This window comes from Choristoneura fumiferana, chromosome 23 (genome assembly GCF_025370935.1).
Source record: "Choristoneura fumiferana chromosome 23, NRCan_CFum_1, whole genome shotgun sequence".
Taxonomy (NCBI): Eukaryota; Metazoa; Arthropoda; class Insecta; order Lepidoptera; family Tortricidae; genus Choristoneura; species Choristoneura fumiferana.
This window is the reverse complement of record NC_133494.1, coordinates 8,312,928-8,328,928: the sequence shown is the minus strand read 5'-3', so window position 1 is coordinate 8,328,928 and position 16,001 is coordinate 8,312,928. Positions and strand designations below refer to the sequence as shown.

The 16,001-nt window shown below is 34.8% G+C and overlaps 1 protein-coding gene across 9 annotated transcripts in view; it reads right to left on the bottom strand.

Annotated features, from left to right (window-relative positions):
• Window positions 1–16,001, bottom strand: part of RapGAP1 (Rap GTPase activating protein 1) — a 365,817-nt gene that overhangs the window by 47,487 nt on the left and 302,329 nt on the right. The window contains exons 1-2 of one of the 9 annotated variants that reach the window (XM_074105816.1): window positions 10,626–10,754; window positions 720–737 (exon numbers count right to left, since the gene is read on the bottom strand). The exons of 7 other annotated variants lie outside the window; for them this stretch is intronic. In XM_074105816.1, coding sequence (XP_073961917.1) covers window positions 720–737; window positions 10,626–10,655 — 48 coding nt within the window. In that variant the 5' untranslated portion in view covers window positions 10,656–10,754. Of the gene's footprint in view, window positions 1–719; window positions 738–10,625; window positions 10,755–16,001 lie in introns of those variants that run through there. One more of the 9 variants, XM_074105815.1, reaches the window with a different exon arrangement.

Here is a 16,001-nt window from a genome sequence, read left to right as displayed (position 1 = left end):
TAGCAATATTTATTTCAGACGCGCTCTCACTCACAACCAAAGAGCCTATATGCCTAATATGCTCTATGCATGAGCAGCCTGATGTGGTCATCAATCAACAAAACACTGGCAGGATATAATTAAATAGTTTTTTTACAAAACTAAAAGCTTACATTTTAAAGCGTTCAAGTAGACGCCATTGCATGAATATGCCGCGGAGGTTTTCAGGTTTCAAATGAAAAATGCAATGCAGCACGGCGAGTCGCTGAATGAGACCGCATCGTAAAGAGAGAAAAAAAAGCCGACAAAAAGCGTTTATGTGAAAAACAAATGCCGGCCTAGCCACGAGACGATTTATTTCAACTAAATGGTAAAAACAAAAGACTGCGGCCGCGTAAGTCTTCTGTTTACTGGAAAGTTAATAATGATAAGCAGCGTGAAGGTTTTTGTTAGAGATTTCACGATTTTCTTAAGAAACAGATATATCGGGTAGGTATCAGGACCGGTCACGATTAGGAGTTGTATTTGTTTAAAATTTTAACCATGTTCTTTCTCATTTCAAATTTGTGAAAATTAAAATTAGTTTAAAGTATTTCATTTTGTGCAAGCTGCGACTTCTCGTAGCGCAGCGAGAGTTAAATCTACAATTCTATTTGAATTTCAACGGGTATTTTAAATTCAACGAGCCTTTTATGATAATTTCGGAATTCGGTTCTCGAGTTTAAAGTTGACTCCCTTACCGCTTTGTCGAAAAATACCTGAAACAAAACCAAGAAAATTCATTAGTATCAGTGTTATATAAACAACTTATTTATAACAAAATAAATAATACTATTGGCTATTACGCCCCCTAACGTTCAGTCACTGCTTATAAAACATGTAAATATGTATGGTAAGTCAGTGTATACGCGTGTATTTTTGATACTACCTCAAACTTTAAGTGCAGTTAGTGAAGGCCCTAATAATCACATTTTATTATGTTTTAGTAAAAAATGCAGACTTATTATTTTCCTTACAAAATTAATTAGCACGCAATGTATCACTACGCGATACTACTTTGTTTTTATTCAAAACGTCCCACTTGTTGATGTGACAGTTGTCACAGAACGCTTCTCTCTCCTATCAAATTATTGTAAACATTACATTGCTGCTCGAAAATATTCCAAAAATTAATTACGCTCTGGTAGTTAATGCTAAATTAACAATTTGTTTTGATATCGGTTCACAACACTTAAATCATTGTCTGGTTACAGTTTGAGGTAGTATCAAAAATACACGCTGTATTACTTAAGTTGACCGTAAACCTTTGCATTTGTTTCTTTTAAAATCTGTTACCACATTTCATGCCTACCACGCAACTCAACAAACTTAAACGCGTATAAAAAAACTTTGTAAACCTATGACAGTTAAACGCTCACAAAAGGTTTGCTAAATAATATGCCGTTCCAGAAATGTGTTGTGTTGATAGACACAACAATGAGGTATTTTGCGCTGGCAGACAGTTCTGGAAAAGTCTATCCGGATTATGCGGAAACCCCGAGCCAAGGCTAGGTTTAAAATACATTTAGCTTAAATACTAATTTATTCGCAAACTTTAAGTCTGCCTCTAGAAACTACCAGCTGGCTGGCACATGCATAGAGTACTTACACTTCATTCCTCAGTATCGCAATCCACTTCTTGCCGACCTAAGGAAAAGGTGTTTCTCAAAGACCCTTTATCGTTACCTAATTTATACCAAGACATGAATAAATCGAAGAAAATAAAGGTGTAGGGGGAGCTTATCTGGAGAGATATTGGTACTATAAAACACCTCAAGCGCGTTCGCGGCATTTTTGCTCCGAGATAAGTGAAAAAAAATCTTTACGTTTATTTTATTGCGCCGTGATGTAAACTAAGGGATAAAACGAGCGACTTTTATTAAAGCGTCTGCATCTACTTCTGTTTAAAAACAAAGGCGCGCTATATAGAAAAAACAACTTATTTAATAATAACAAAAACTTAACACTACAAAATGAATCATCCATGAGTACCCAGTACAACTTTTTAGATATTCAATTTCAAAATGTGACAATAAGAATAGAAAATATCTAAGCTTATGGACTATATTTGGAACCAGTTCAAATATCCGTTCATTCCAAGAAAATAGATTTTGGTTGCAGAGACCGTGAACGTCCAACGCAGGTGCGGGGAGTTTTATGAACCCATTTTCAACAAAATTACAAAACTATATTTCAGATGAATGTTTTATGAATGTAAATTTTCAAGTTAGGAAGTCGGTAGGAAAGGAAATCATACTTATAATATAACAAATGGGAGGACATTAATTCACGGGTAAGGCTGAATTATTGAAAGACAAAGTAGACGCAAAGTATATTTGAAAATTTGGCTGAGATTTTGTTTGGTTGACTATACTCCGTTTAAAGTTTGAATTAACGGTCAAATTTTAATACATGTTTCTCGGTATTTTGAACACAAATGACAAAAATACCTACATATACATTTATTAGCTGTATTTATAATGTTTTTATTATAGAATTTAAGTTAACACAATTTTAACGAGTTTCGTTGTTTCATTTAAAAACGTGTGCAAATTTTACCGTTAAGTTTCTAATGTTAAAATAAATGGAGTAAACGAGTATCTAAGTAAATCTACATAAAATATTAAAGTTTGTAAAACGTAGCTGACATTTTAGAGGGTTAGAAAACAAAACATAAGTTTATTAAGAATCTATAGCGATAGATATTGTTGGCAATAAAACAAATAAATTTTACCGACCGTAATCAGACGTAATCGTTAAACAATCGATTGTTGGCATCGGAATCGCACCTGAAGGCAAATCGGATTCTGTCGTTAAGATAACGAGGGAGTTAGGGTTGCCAATTACATTAAGAAACGGGGCCAGACCGTTGCAGGGTTGGTACAGACACTTCATTAAACGTTCCAATCAAAACATGTACTTTTTGCCATTTTACTGTAGTTTCCCCCGTGTCGTGTCGGCCATTTCTTTTTTTGCACTTTCTTTGACTGATTCACAATAATGAGAACAATAGATTGAATAAATCATATTCAACAGCACTAAAAGAGAAAGTGACACTTTTCTTTATTTGAAAAGCCGCATTGAAAGTGATATTAGATAATGTTACGATATTTATGACGGCAACCAAAATACCGTTCCTTTTGCGACTGGTAGGTGATGCCATAAACGATTCACAACACGTTCGATATAAAATGACGACGGAGTGCCATAATGGCCGACAAACACCGGAGCTAGCTGCATAATACGTGTAAACACTTTGGTTTGGTAAAAATGTGACGAAAGCATGGAATAGTCGAGAGTCTGTTTAGATAGATCCGTTTAATCTAAATCCTTATTATGCCTTCCGCCGCCTAACTTTGCCTAAAAGTTCATTGCCCCGACTAGTACCACAAAAACTATCAAGGTATAATTCCAATAATTGAATAGGCACTATACCGTTAAGCGATTCGAACACAATCCGGGAGTAAAGTTAAGACGTCGCATAAAAAATGTCTCAAAAATGCGTCAAAACTGAGTATTAAGTAATGAACTTTTAGGCAGATTTATATGGCGCGTGGTATAATAGTTATCAAAACAAACGCATATAAACTCATTTCTGCTCTTAAACAAACATTGAATCCTCATACGAATATAAGAAATGAGAAGATTATAAAGATGTTTGTTATTTAATCAAGCTAAGAGTAGACAGCGTCCTCACTGCATGACATGCAATAACATTTGAACTGATGAAATTTGGTACGGAGATAGTTTAAGTCCCGGGAAAGGACAATAGTTCCTGCGACAAGGCGATAAACGAATTTCAATTGGCAACAGTTAGTTAAAAATAAGAGGAATAGAAATTATGTTGTCGTGGGTGTTTTGTTCTATAATAAATTTCGCTTCTTTTTCATTTTTTCCTGCTAATAATTCACATGTTTCTTGTGTTTTCATACGATTTTATAAATTTCAATCTCATATATTAGGTACACTTGTCATCACGATGTATGCAACTGCGTAAATATATTGGGAGCTCATTGAAGATAATCATGGTATACATTCCGAAACAAATATATCTAATGTAACCGTGAATCATTAAAACATGTAAACTAAAATGATCAAATTACATCCGCATTACAAAAGTACTAATTATTACCTACTTTGAAATATGAGGACCGAAATACAAATAATGTCACAACAACATACTCTTATAACGCGTAAACAATGCAATAACAATTCTAAACGAGAACACGGTGCACACAAAAGCTTTTCCAAGATTGCGAAAGGCAAAACTGCGTTATCTGATAAAACTTTAAGCGAGGGTTTTGTATTGCATGAACTCGCAAACATTGATTATGATAACCATAACGTGCCAGACACTCATTACGGAACATACAAACCACTTTAAGATCCACCTAAGTAAGAGGAACAGAGCGAGTACAATAAAGTTGATACTTTTAAACTTTTTATATTTTATTGACTAGCTTTTGCCCGCAACTTCGTTCGCGTAGGTAGTAAAATTAACGATTATAGCAAAGTATAGTAGAAGAAAAAGTAATTGATTTCATACCAAGATAAAATTCTAATAAAAAAAAACAACGAGGATCATACGACCCTCAAAGAACATGTCTGTCATTGAGTCGTTTATTTAGTCACGTTACTCTTTTATAGGTAAGTATAGATTGACCTTTTCGGACTGATTGGCAAGGAATAAGCAAAGCAAGACAACGAAGGGAAGATGTGCGAGATTAGAATATGGCTTATGCATGTTAAACTGTGCACATAAGAATAATCTTTACGAAAACGATTTTGCACATCAGCATAAACGCTACCAGCTAGCATCAAGCTACAAGTTACAAGCTCCTCGATTCGCGACTGAAACCGCTTGAATCCGGCCTCGGTCGTAGGAAAAATGAAGTAAGTAAAAATTTTCTATTTCCAACGCTGCACCTGGAGACGAGAAAATAGGAAAATCTTAGCGAGCTTTAGAATAAGCCGGCTTATATTCGGCCTCGCGGTAAATAAGATATACCCTTTTCTTGGAAAAGAATCTTTCATCTAATTGTGCGACCATCCCAATTTTTTAGTCTTTTTGCTAAAATAAAAGAATATACTCTAGCAAGAAGACAATTCATCTTATTACAAATTCCTTAAGAGAGTTTCTTATAATTCAGACGTTTTAAAAATACTACATAACACGGCAATTTTTTTCTATGAATAACTTAGTACCAGCTACACAGAGATCAAATTAAAAAAAAATACTATTTTCACGAGTGTTGCCAATATTAACAGCATAAAAATGCTCGGTGGCACAGGTAAATGCAAAGGCACAGGCCCACGAGTGCATTCATTAAGGTCGCTCGCAATCCTGAACATTCAACCTGGTAAAATGTTAACATGAATAAACCATAAATTATTTCCCGCATTTTTTGTGCTGGCAACACAAACTTAAAAGTAATGTAACGAATTTATAGAGCAGCAAAGTATATTGAGTAAAGTTTAAAAGCGCGCGGGTTCAACATTGTTGTAAAATTAACCTCAATTTTAGGCAACGTGTCCAAGAATAGTTTTATTGAGAAATTAAAATAGTCTTTTATGATTTCCTTGATAGAGTTCACAGATTTTGCGATCGTACGTATTTAGGTACTTTACCAGATTTCTTCTTGAAATTATTTATTTCAAGCTTTTCTGCACCTAAAAGTTTCTAGCAACGAAAAACCAGAACAAAAAATCGTTCTACATAAACTAATTAACTGTTTCAATAATATAATATAAATATAAACTTCAGTGTTCAAAAAAAGAGTATACTTACCAACCCCAATTCAACTGTTTTTAGTAAATTTATAAAAGCAAAAGTTTGGCAGTAATGGCTGGCTAATAAAAGCAGTTCCCGTTCAAGAACCGTTCACTCATTCAGTGATAGTAATGAATCGTGTCATTCAGCAATTCAGTTAACTCCGTCTTCAAGCTCGAGCAGTTTCACCCGGTTGCATTCAGTACCTCCATCTAGTTGATTATATATAACAGAACATGGCAGAGGTAGTTCTCATTTACTTCACTTTATATTATTCAGTGACGTGGAATTCTACTAGTCTAGTGTTTTATTAGGCTCCTGCGACTGTGCAAAATGTTGTGGATAGCAAATGACTTTGAAGTTAAAAGTAGTATCTTTCTTTATATTAATAAATGTTGATCCAGATGAGATCCGGACGTTTGTTTCTTTTTGACCGTCGAGATGATGAGCATAAAACCGACAGACACCTTTATCAAAGTGCCACCGCTTGATCTTTCATCTCAGATAAATTCCAAAATATTTTTGATCATATCGCATTATACAAAACTGTAAGTAGGTATATAGCACGGATATTAAACTTTAAAACAAAATCAAATGTACATTTTTTTTATAGACAACTACGGAAATTAAAACTTCGTAATGAATAGAGCGGGTTCTGGAGGGAGTTGTGTATGCAAAATTAGAGGACCGCATTATGTGAATAGTTTTGAACTCAGAAAAGCTTGCAAATTATGATTCTGAATGTTGCCTAACCTAACCTGAACCACTAAGACATCATGTAAATAGACTGAAAAAATGCTTTTAAACCATTTTAATATATTTTTTCCTGACAATATCCCATTTTTAGGGTTCCGTAGGCAAAATGGCAAAAACGGAACCCTTATAGTTTCGCCATGTCTGTCTGTCTGTCTGTCCGTCCGCGGCTTTGCTCAGAGACTATCAATGCTAGAAAGCTGTTACTTTGCACGAATATATATGTAAACTATGCCGACAAAATGGTAGGTACAATAAAAAAATCAAAAATAATTGTTTTTAGAGTACCTCCCATAGATGTAAAGTGGGGGTGTTTTTTTTTTCTCATCCAATCTTATAGTGTGGGGTATCTTTGGATAGGTCTTTTAAAACATTAGGGGGTTGCTAAACGATTTTTCAATTCAGTGATGTGTTTGCAAAATATTCAACATTAAAGTGCAAATTTTCATTAAAATCGAGCGTCCCGCCCCTTTAACATCTAAACCCGTGGGTGGAAAAATTTGAAAAAATTCAAGATGGTAGTAAGTACATCAAACTTACAAGCAAAACTATAACGGTTAAGTTTTCTTGAGAATTATTAGTAGTTTAAGAGTAAATAGCAGCCTAAGGTAGAAAATATACCTAAAATGGAATATTCCGTACAAAATACGAAATCCTTAAAAAAATATTACTTATTTTTTTCGTAATGGCTACGGAACCCTATTTCGGGCGTGTGCGACACGCTCTTGGCCGGTTTTTTACAAGCTTTCATTTAAGTTGCAATGTATACGTATGTCTGTATGTACAAATGTGCGGGTCAAATCTTGCAAGTTGAATTTGACCCACTTCCAGTAGCCGGATTAACTTGAAATTTGGCATACTTATGTAAATCTGATGACAATACAATAATCGGATAGTGACATCCTGGTGGTCAAACTAGGATCGTCTCTGAAGGACGGAACTCTTCAACGGTTAATGGCATCGACTTGAAATTTGGCATGGAACTGTAGTTTAGATGACGATAAAAGTACAATCAACAAAAAGTACAGTCAGCAAAAAATCTTGTATTAAAAATCAAAATTTAAAAGAAAATCTTTTTTCTTATTATTAAAAGTAAAACTCACGACTTAGTATATATTGCTTGAAAAAAAAATGAATATTATCACGAAATTAGTTATTAAAATGTTCCAAAAGATTTTTTTTTTTTCAGTCCATTTACATGATGTTTTAAGAGATGGGGTATAAAAAAATGGACCACCGGATTCAGAATCATAATTTGCAAGCTTTTCTGAGTTCAAAATTATTCACAGAATGCGGTCCCCTAATTTTGCATACGCAACTTCCCTTGGTGCCTGCTCTAGAACTCGTTATCTCGATTCTCGACAGCTACGGTGGCATCACACTTGTCAAAACTCTTGTGTTATGTGACAATTGATACATGCATAATAAATGAACGTGTCGATTTTACACCCGTCAATGTTTACGGAGAGGCACTAGTAGATACCTACCGCTAATGAATTCGACTCCGAATCGGAATTTGATTACAGCACATACTCTATTTAAGTAATTGAAGTACTTGGGATAAAAAAATTAAACTAATCGAATCGCACAAATCAGTCTTCAGCAATAACACTGGTCTAGTTTCGATATTTTAGTCAGCCGGCAGCTGTCTCCTAAATTTTAGACATACTTAACTAAATTTGGCACTGTTTCTAAATTGAAAATTGTAGACGCGTACCTACTTTATAATTTTTGAAATTAGTGACAGGTTATTTCTAAATTATAAGTTCTATAAATGCTTTGAAATTTCACGCAAAAGAAGTTTTTGAAATTCCATAGTATAATACATGACTTCTAGACAAGAAACCAACTGCAACTGCCCAGTTGCAGAAGTTGGTTTCTAGCCTTGAGTTTTCAGGTCAAAGGTATAAAAATATGAAATATACACATTCCGACTACGTCACTCATACATATAGTTAATGTAGTCAACTCCTAAGCTTTTTATTACAATTGTTTAAAACAATATTATCTTTCAGTCAGTGTTAATTGTGAAGGGATTTTTCTCAAGCCAACGAATCAAATTTCACTACTTATCATTAAATTCGCATTGTTCATACATTTTCTTTACTCAGCTGATTCATCTAACAATATGGTCGCACGCTCTCAGTAAAAAAAATTTGACAACCTTCGCTTGTTTCTTTTAATTCCAATGTTGCTGCGAAAGTTTGTAATTCTTTAACCTTTTAGTAGTATATTCAATAATGAATTAATGAGTCATTTTATTTGCCTTGCTTCGAGTATTGCAAATGCTATGACGTCAATTCATAGGTGATATAATGGTATAATAATCGTTAATACTATACTTGTACCTATCATTATAACCAACAAATTTTCCAAAAAGGGATAAACAAGCAGTTTATTACGCTATATTACTTGGCTGTTTCGTGTACACTTTGGTAGCCATTCTTGTTAAAAAAAACCTTAAATACATTTCTTTTGTTAAGCAGGTTAAGTTCTCACTACGTAATTATAACTGGCCATTTAAAGAGCTATTGTGCAATTTTGTGCGCTTGAGTGGCCATCGCGTGTGATGATGTCAATCTTTTGTCCAATGACCGCTGCCCTGAGTTTCATTTCAAGGAATCAATAATCGTTAGATGCTACTCACTGTTAAAATGATGTTCATAATATCCACGTAAATACAGTAGAGCAGGGGTCTTCAAACTTTTTGACTCAAGGGCCACACTGCACTTAATGTAAATTCGTGCGGGCCAAGACTTTGGCTGGTCATGGGGGTAATATATTAGTTAATAGGTACTCGTAAGTAGACTTTGTCTTCAGGGGGTACCTTGATACGAGTAACGCATAAGGAACGCACTTGGTGTTGATCATGTTGGTGGCTATCTATGATTATGACGAATTACCTTAAGCGGCGGCTCTTATAAAACTAATAACTAGTTACTTGTAGCTTTATAAAATCGGACACTATCGCGGGCCGGACCGTGGGCTCTCTCGCTTTCTTTCCGCGGGCCGGATCAGAGGGGCTCGCGGGCCGGACTTGGCCCGCGGGCCGTAGTTTGGCGACCCCTGCAGTAGAGATAAGAAGCATAATCATAGTCTTTCATGCTAAAATAGTTGGATGGATTTCGGTGAAATTTGGTTAATAGAACTAGCTTTCCATCTCAATATATAAAAGTCTCAAACTTTCAACCGCTATGACATTTTGAAGGATGACCACGATGCAATTTTTGAAACTCTTAAGTAGAATCAGTGAAATCCCGGAACTGTAAACAAACATAGTTCACACGAGCAAAGTAGTAGAAGATTTAAATGAGATCTTTAATTATTCAACACGCTTAACTTTCTTAAGCACTAAAACTACCAGCAGAACAATAAATACATCGTCACTTTATGCAAAACACATTTTGTTATCATCAAGATCACTCTTGCAAAATGCCGCCGCGCACTCACAATAAGTGCATTGGAAAGTTTTATGCCACATAAAGAAAGTGAATTTCACAAATGCAGTGTCTTTATTATTATAAACGAAGTAAAAACCGCTGAAGTCGATTTATCGGTTTCGATGTCTATATCTTACACCGTGGCTTTAGAAAATCACAGCTGCATTATCAAAAACGTGAAAAATACTAAACGTTAGCCGACTTAGTAGGTCACGGGAGGCTTATATTTTTAGCTTTGGTTCACTCGATCAATCTGTAGAATGCATTTACGAAAATAAACTGGGAAATCTTTATACGGAACTATTTTATGACATCTGCCCCAGATACGTCGTTGATCAGAAGGAAATAGCAGCACCGTACAGTAGGAACTAGGAAGAATAAGAAATTAATTGATTTTAGAGAATGCCGGCTCAAAAGTCAAAAGTTTTGTACTTCCTGGCTTTTAATTTGAAAAGGAAGAATCTTTCAAACCCAATTGTAGTAAAGCAAACATACAGTTTTAAAATTTTCATTTAAAATGTACAGTTTTTGTTGCTGGATGATGATCAGAATACTATGAAACTGCTCCAGTGAAGTAACATCAAAGCACATTTTAAGTCGCAAAAAGTTTAAATACCTCGCTAAACTTCAAAGTATATACTCACGTTGAAAATAATCAAGTCCTGAGCATCCATTTAGGCACCACACTGTCACATTCATTCATTGCCATGCCACTATCACAAAAACACTAAGTGTATGAAAAAAAATCTAAATTATAAATTTCAACACACATTCGGCTTCACGGTTGTCGTGTGACTGAAAACCGCGCATTCATACTTAAGTTTTTGTATAAGAGTCATTATTTACTCAATAACATAAGGCAGGATCTTTCAAAAAATGTGTGGTTCTGTGGACACATTATTTAGTTTAGACTAAAAAACGGTGACATTCATTTGTTTTTAATTTTATTATGACTACATACGACATTGAATTCTATTGTTATTGTATGTAGGAACAGGTTGAGGTTAGTCATTGATTTTTAAGCTTTTATCGAAATTAAGGAGAAACGCGGTGTTATTGCCTCGGCACTCATTAAGCAATTTGTAATGAAAATACAAACTGAAATATAGATGCACAGAAAAACCAGAAAAATAAGACCAGCACTGGGAATCGAACCCAGGTCCTCGGCATTCCGTGCCACGTGCTATACCGCTACACCACTGCTGGACAACAATTCAATTCAATTCAATTTTTTCAATTTAGGTTTTACGGCATGACCGTAAAAGTAAAAATTTGGAATTGAAATAAAAAAAAAAAGATTCCAAAAAACCAATCTTAATTTGTAATGATTTTTTCAGTCAGTCGTTTTTATGATTCTAACTTAGTATGTTATTTAACCAAATTTTTAACATTACTTAACCCTGAATCGCTAATGACGAGCGCCGTCAACAGCGAAGTACTTGTACGAGGCATTTCTTGTAAAAACTACGAACAAGGCCGACTTCTGACTGTGCTGATGTATTCACAGCTGCACTTGTGTTACCACTTTTATTTACATCTGAAACTCGCTATAGAGTAGAAACTATTCCTGATAACATTCTTTATTTTTACTGAACCTCTGCTGGACTTCATAAATGCTGTGACGTCATTGCTTCGTCTTACGTCATTGGGAAGTAAGCCCAAAGACATGCAACACAAATTTTTAAGTTTAGGCCAGTAGTCCTTCCGAGCCGAATTTATGCCATGTTAACCGCAAACCGGAAAACTGTTGGATGGAAAGAACGAACCGAACAAAATAAAACTATTTAGCTTTGCCCTTGTTTAGGTCAAAAACTTATTCTGCTATAAAACAAATACCTGAAGGAAACTAAAGAATTAGCGGATGAAACTATAAGTTATTGTTAACTGGTATATATACAAGAATGAAGTGAGAAGTGTGAAGGATAGACAAAAAAATGTTTTTTTATAAAATAAAACGATAACGAGAGGGTCATTGTCGCGCCGGAAAATTCAGTTTTCACGAGTTTTGACCCAACTACGGCACTTAAATTTACAACCCTTAGTTTGGCAAACGCCCAAAACTACTACGGATTGGCAACACACGAACAAAAGTTATAATGTTGTTTATATGTAAAGATACACAGCTTCTTAGTATTGCTGACGCGAGCCGAGATAACACTGCGCAGATATACTGTGGAAGTTTTGAAGATCAAACAAAACATATTAAATGAAGAAATAAATAAGCTGACAATCCGATAAATCAGACGGATTTTAGTAAATTTTGTTAGAAGTTGCTGCAAGAAAATTCTCTCCGGAAATACGCTACATTCTATGGAAATGAGAGTTCAAAAATAACTAAGTACCTACTACATTTTCGAGGTGTGAAACCATCACAAGATGTTTTAGCTCGAATCATTTCTAGAAAGATCGAGACTCTTGACATCGATAGTCGAAGAAAAATAATATTTCGGAATCGACTAAACAGGCTAACTAGGACTTTTTAAAAACGAAAGCTTTTCTATTGTCTGTGAGAAGTAGTTGCTATTGATGTAGGTATACAAGTGATTAAGATGTTCGGCAACTTGGTCAGATGGTTGTTGATATGGACAGTTGATGCAGCGTATATAGCCAGGAGATGCGGGTTTCAATCCCGTCTGACGAAGGTACTTACATTGAGTTGATTTGATTGATTACTGAATTACGTTGAGCACACGTGTTGTTAATAAAATCAATAGAATAGGAGATATAAATTGGATAGAATATAATAGGAGTAGATGCAGGTATGAGGTATTGAAATATAATATCAAGGTTTTCAATAATGAAAACGTCCTTCTGTTACAATCAAAACTGATTCAACACTACGTAACTGACGTCTAAACTAAATTACGGCATGTGTCAAGGTTATTGTAATGTAAGCTTGTTCGTTACATTTTGTACGTAAATGCTGACATTTGAGAGAAATCAAATGCTAACATAATGTCATAGTCTTCAGTAGGTAAAACATTGGTAGGTATACGTTAATAAAGGTAGTGCGAACCTGAGCCCTAATTTGCACACCTATAAGTATGTCTATATAAGCGCACGCTATGTCACAGATAGTTTACGGAGAAGTCTGCGTAGAGCATGCCCCACGTAGCCGGTAGATGACTCTAATGAAGATACAATACAATAAGTACAATACAATACAATAACTCTTTATTGCACGCCAACACATAGTAAGCAGTACAGAAAACACAAGTATATACACAGAGATTTTCTGATGTAAGCAATAGGCGGCCTTATTGCTTCAGAGCGATCTCTTCCCGGCAATCTTTCCAATGGAATGGATGGAGAAGTAAGGAATAAATTTTAGCAGGTGGTGAATTTACATTAACATTAGAGCAATATCAAAAATACATTACCATTTATACAATACACATACATACACAACAAATCAGTAGACACATAACAACATTAACACATACCCATAAATCAACTACAAAGTAAAAAGGAGACTTATAAATAATACAAATAAAATGAAAGCGAAATTAAAACATTCTACTTTGAATATATATCTCTTAATACCTGCGCATTTGGAAAGACCATCACAGCCAAGAAGAATGCGCCGCAAGAAACTTGGAAAAAAGTCACTTACTTAGTCAATGAAATCTGACTAACACTAGTAGTGGTAAATGGCGAATTCTGCTTTGCCTGACCACTCAATCAATGTTAAGTCACATCCGTTATTACAGACCTTTCAAACCAAGATAAATAAATTAACATACAATGCCAACTTAAAGATGCTTGGAAAAAATATTGTAATCCAATCCGATCAGCGGATACCTTATCAAATTGCATAGCTACAAAATCAATAGCGAAATAAAACTAAAAGTTGTTTAGAAACTTGGGTTCCGTCATTGCTTTGAAAGAAAAGAATGCAGCTGTTAATACTTTTGTTTAAACCAGACAAAATTAAATAGGGAAACCACTATATATTGCACACTCTATTTTGGTGTCAATTAATAAATTATAAAAAAGTAATTTATTTCTCACCTAGAATTAATTAAGGTTACATACACAAAAGTATGAAAAAGTTATACAAATTTTCGAGTGGTAGGTAGATTTAAAAATCATTCTCTTGCTTTATTTAGCTTGCATCACTAATGCCCATAACCGTTCCTAAATTTCCCTTACGCTGCACCTCGTTCAGCACAAAGTTCTCATTCCAATGCACCCCTAAACGTATACTGCACGTTTCATTGCATATTCTATTTACACACAACGTTCACGCCTGTCTAAAGCTATTACAACACCCTGTGCCGATTATTCAAACTGCAAGACGATTACGTTGGGACCACCTTTATAATTCAATTCGAAAACGATTTGCTACCAGACTGTATGTCTTATACAGTTGTGATAGACAGCGTAAGAAGATAGGCTGCGTGAAAAGATTTTGTTTTGATTTCAATGTTGGCATTGATACAAAAAGACATCTATGAGTCAGCACTCAGAAGTGACTGGGCCAGACTGAGTGTACTACTGATCTTGCGGTCAAATCCATTCTGCTATGGTCATTTTATTACAAAGAAAGACCTCTGTTTTTTTGTTGTTACCTACCCGTCATATAACATCAACATTCTGATCATGAAATCAGAATTATTTTCCATTATTATACGTAGTTAGGTACTTATGATAAAGCAAATACTATTTAATTTGTATTACTTACGATTAATATTGTGAAATAGTTCTAAAGATTAATTAAAATAATTAACACGCTTAAGTAATAATATTTTTCAAAATTAATAGTTATAATTATAAATATAGGTAGAGTCATTCACGATGACGCGTGCCGTGGTTCTTATTACAATCTCATTAATGTCTAATTTTGACAAAATCACGCGTCTTCGTGGATGGCACTAGGTATATGTAAGTAGGTACTCGTATATGGTTATTAGATTAAATCTACGAAAAATGTATACGACGCGTTCGCAACATTCTTATTTTAAAAGAGATTGGTAAATTACAAAAAGGATCAGCTTATTCGCCGCAATACATAACTTTATCGGTGTAGGTTCGAATTTTATCGAACTGGGTAATCAAGTCTTAGCAAGGAACCCCTTGACTGTGACTCATGGCTTGACTCATTTTGTGGATTCCCTTCGTACACAAATAAATTGTACAGGTAGACGCCAATTTGAGTTACTTAATGGAACTATAGGTAACGAGATCACAGTGTTAATTGCAAGACTATGTTTAAAAATTAACGAACATCATGTGATCCCTGCTCTTGCAAACAGAGTAAAAGGCACTAGTATATACTTTTTTTTACTTTGCATTTTGTGACTATACGTTTAGCAAAATTGTTTCTGGCCGTAATAAAAATCATTGCAATTCATATTTTTTTGCCGTTCTCCGTGCAAAGCAAACGCCGATAACTTTAATAAGCAAGCACCTCGCACTAGTGATTAGCGACCACGTCGCCATGTTATTATAAAATCACCACAATACGCCACTGATTGCTAGTTGGTCTGATTAGTTAGTTCATTGACCCTGCCACTCACTGGAACCAATTTACTTTGTATAATGATAGAGTAATGCGAAATCAATGCGGCGTGCAATCTCAGAATTTCAACGATGAAAAACTTGAAGCTGAAAAAAAGAAATGATCATTACCACAAGAGAGCAGTAATGAGCAAACTTTTCCGAAGTTTCAGCAGTCAGACATTCTTCTTTCAATTTCGAGAGACATGAACGAATCTGTCTCGAGGATCACTATAAAACCGTCATGAAATAAAACGAATATATTCTAATACATTCTGATATATCCCAGGCTTACATGGAGTTCTGTTGCACCAGAGGCGCTTTTCCCAGTACGAAAATCGACTTTTCCGGACCTAGTACATGGCTTATAACAATTCCTGTTCTCAAAAAGAGAGAATAAAATGTATGCAGTAAGGGAATACAGAATCAGTCTGTATCGAGGATAACAATATGAACAGGCTGTAATATAGCCTTTATTTAGCCATTTGCCTATATTTATGCATTATACATAATTTCCGTAT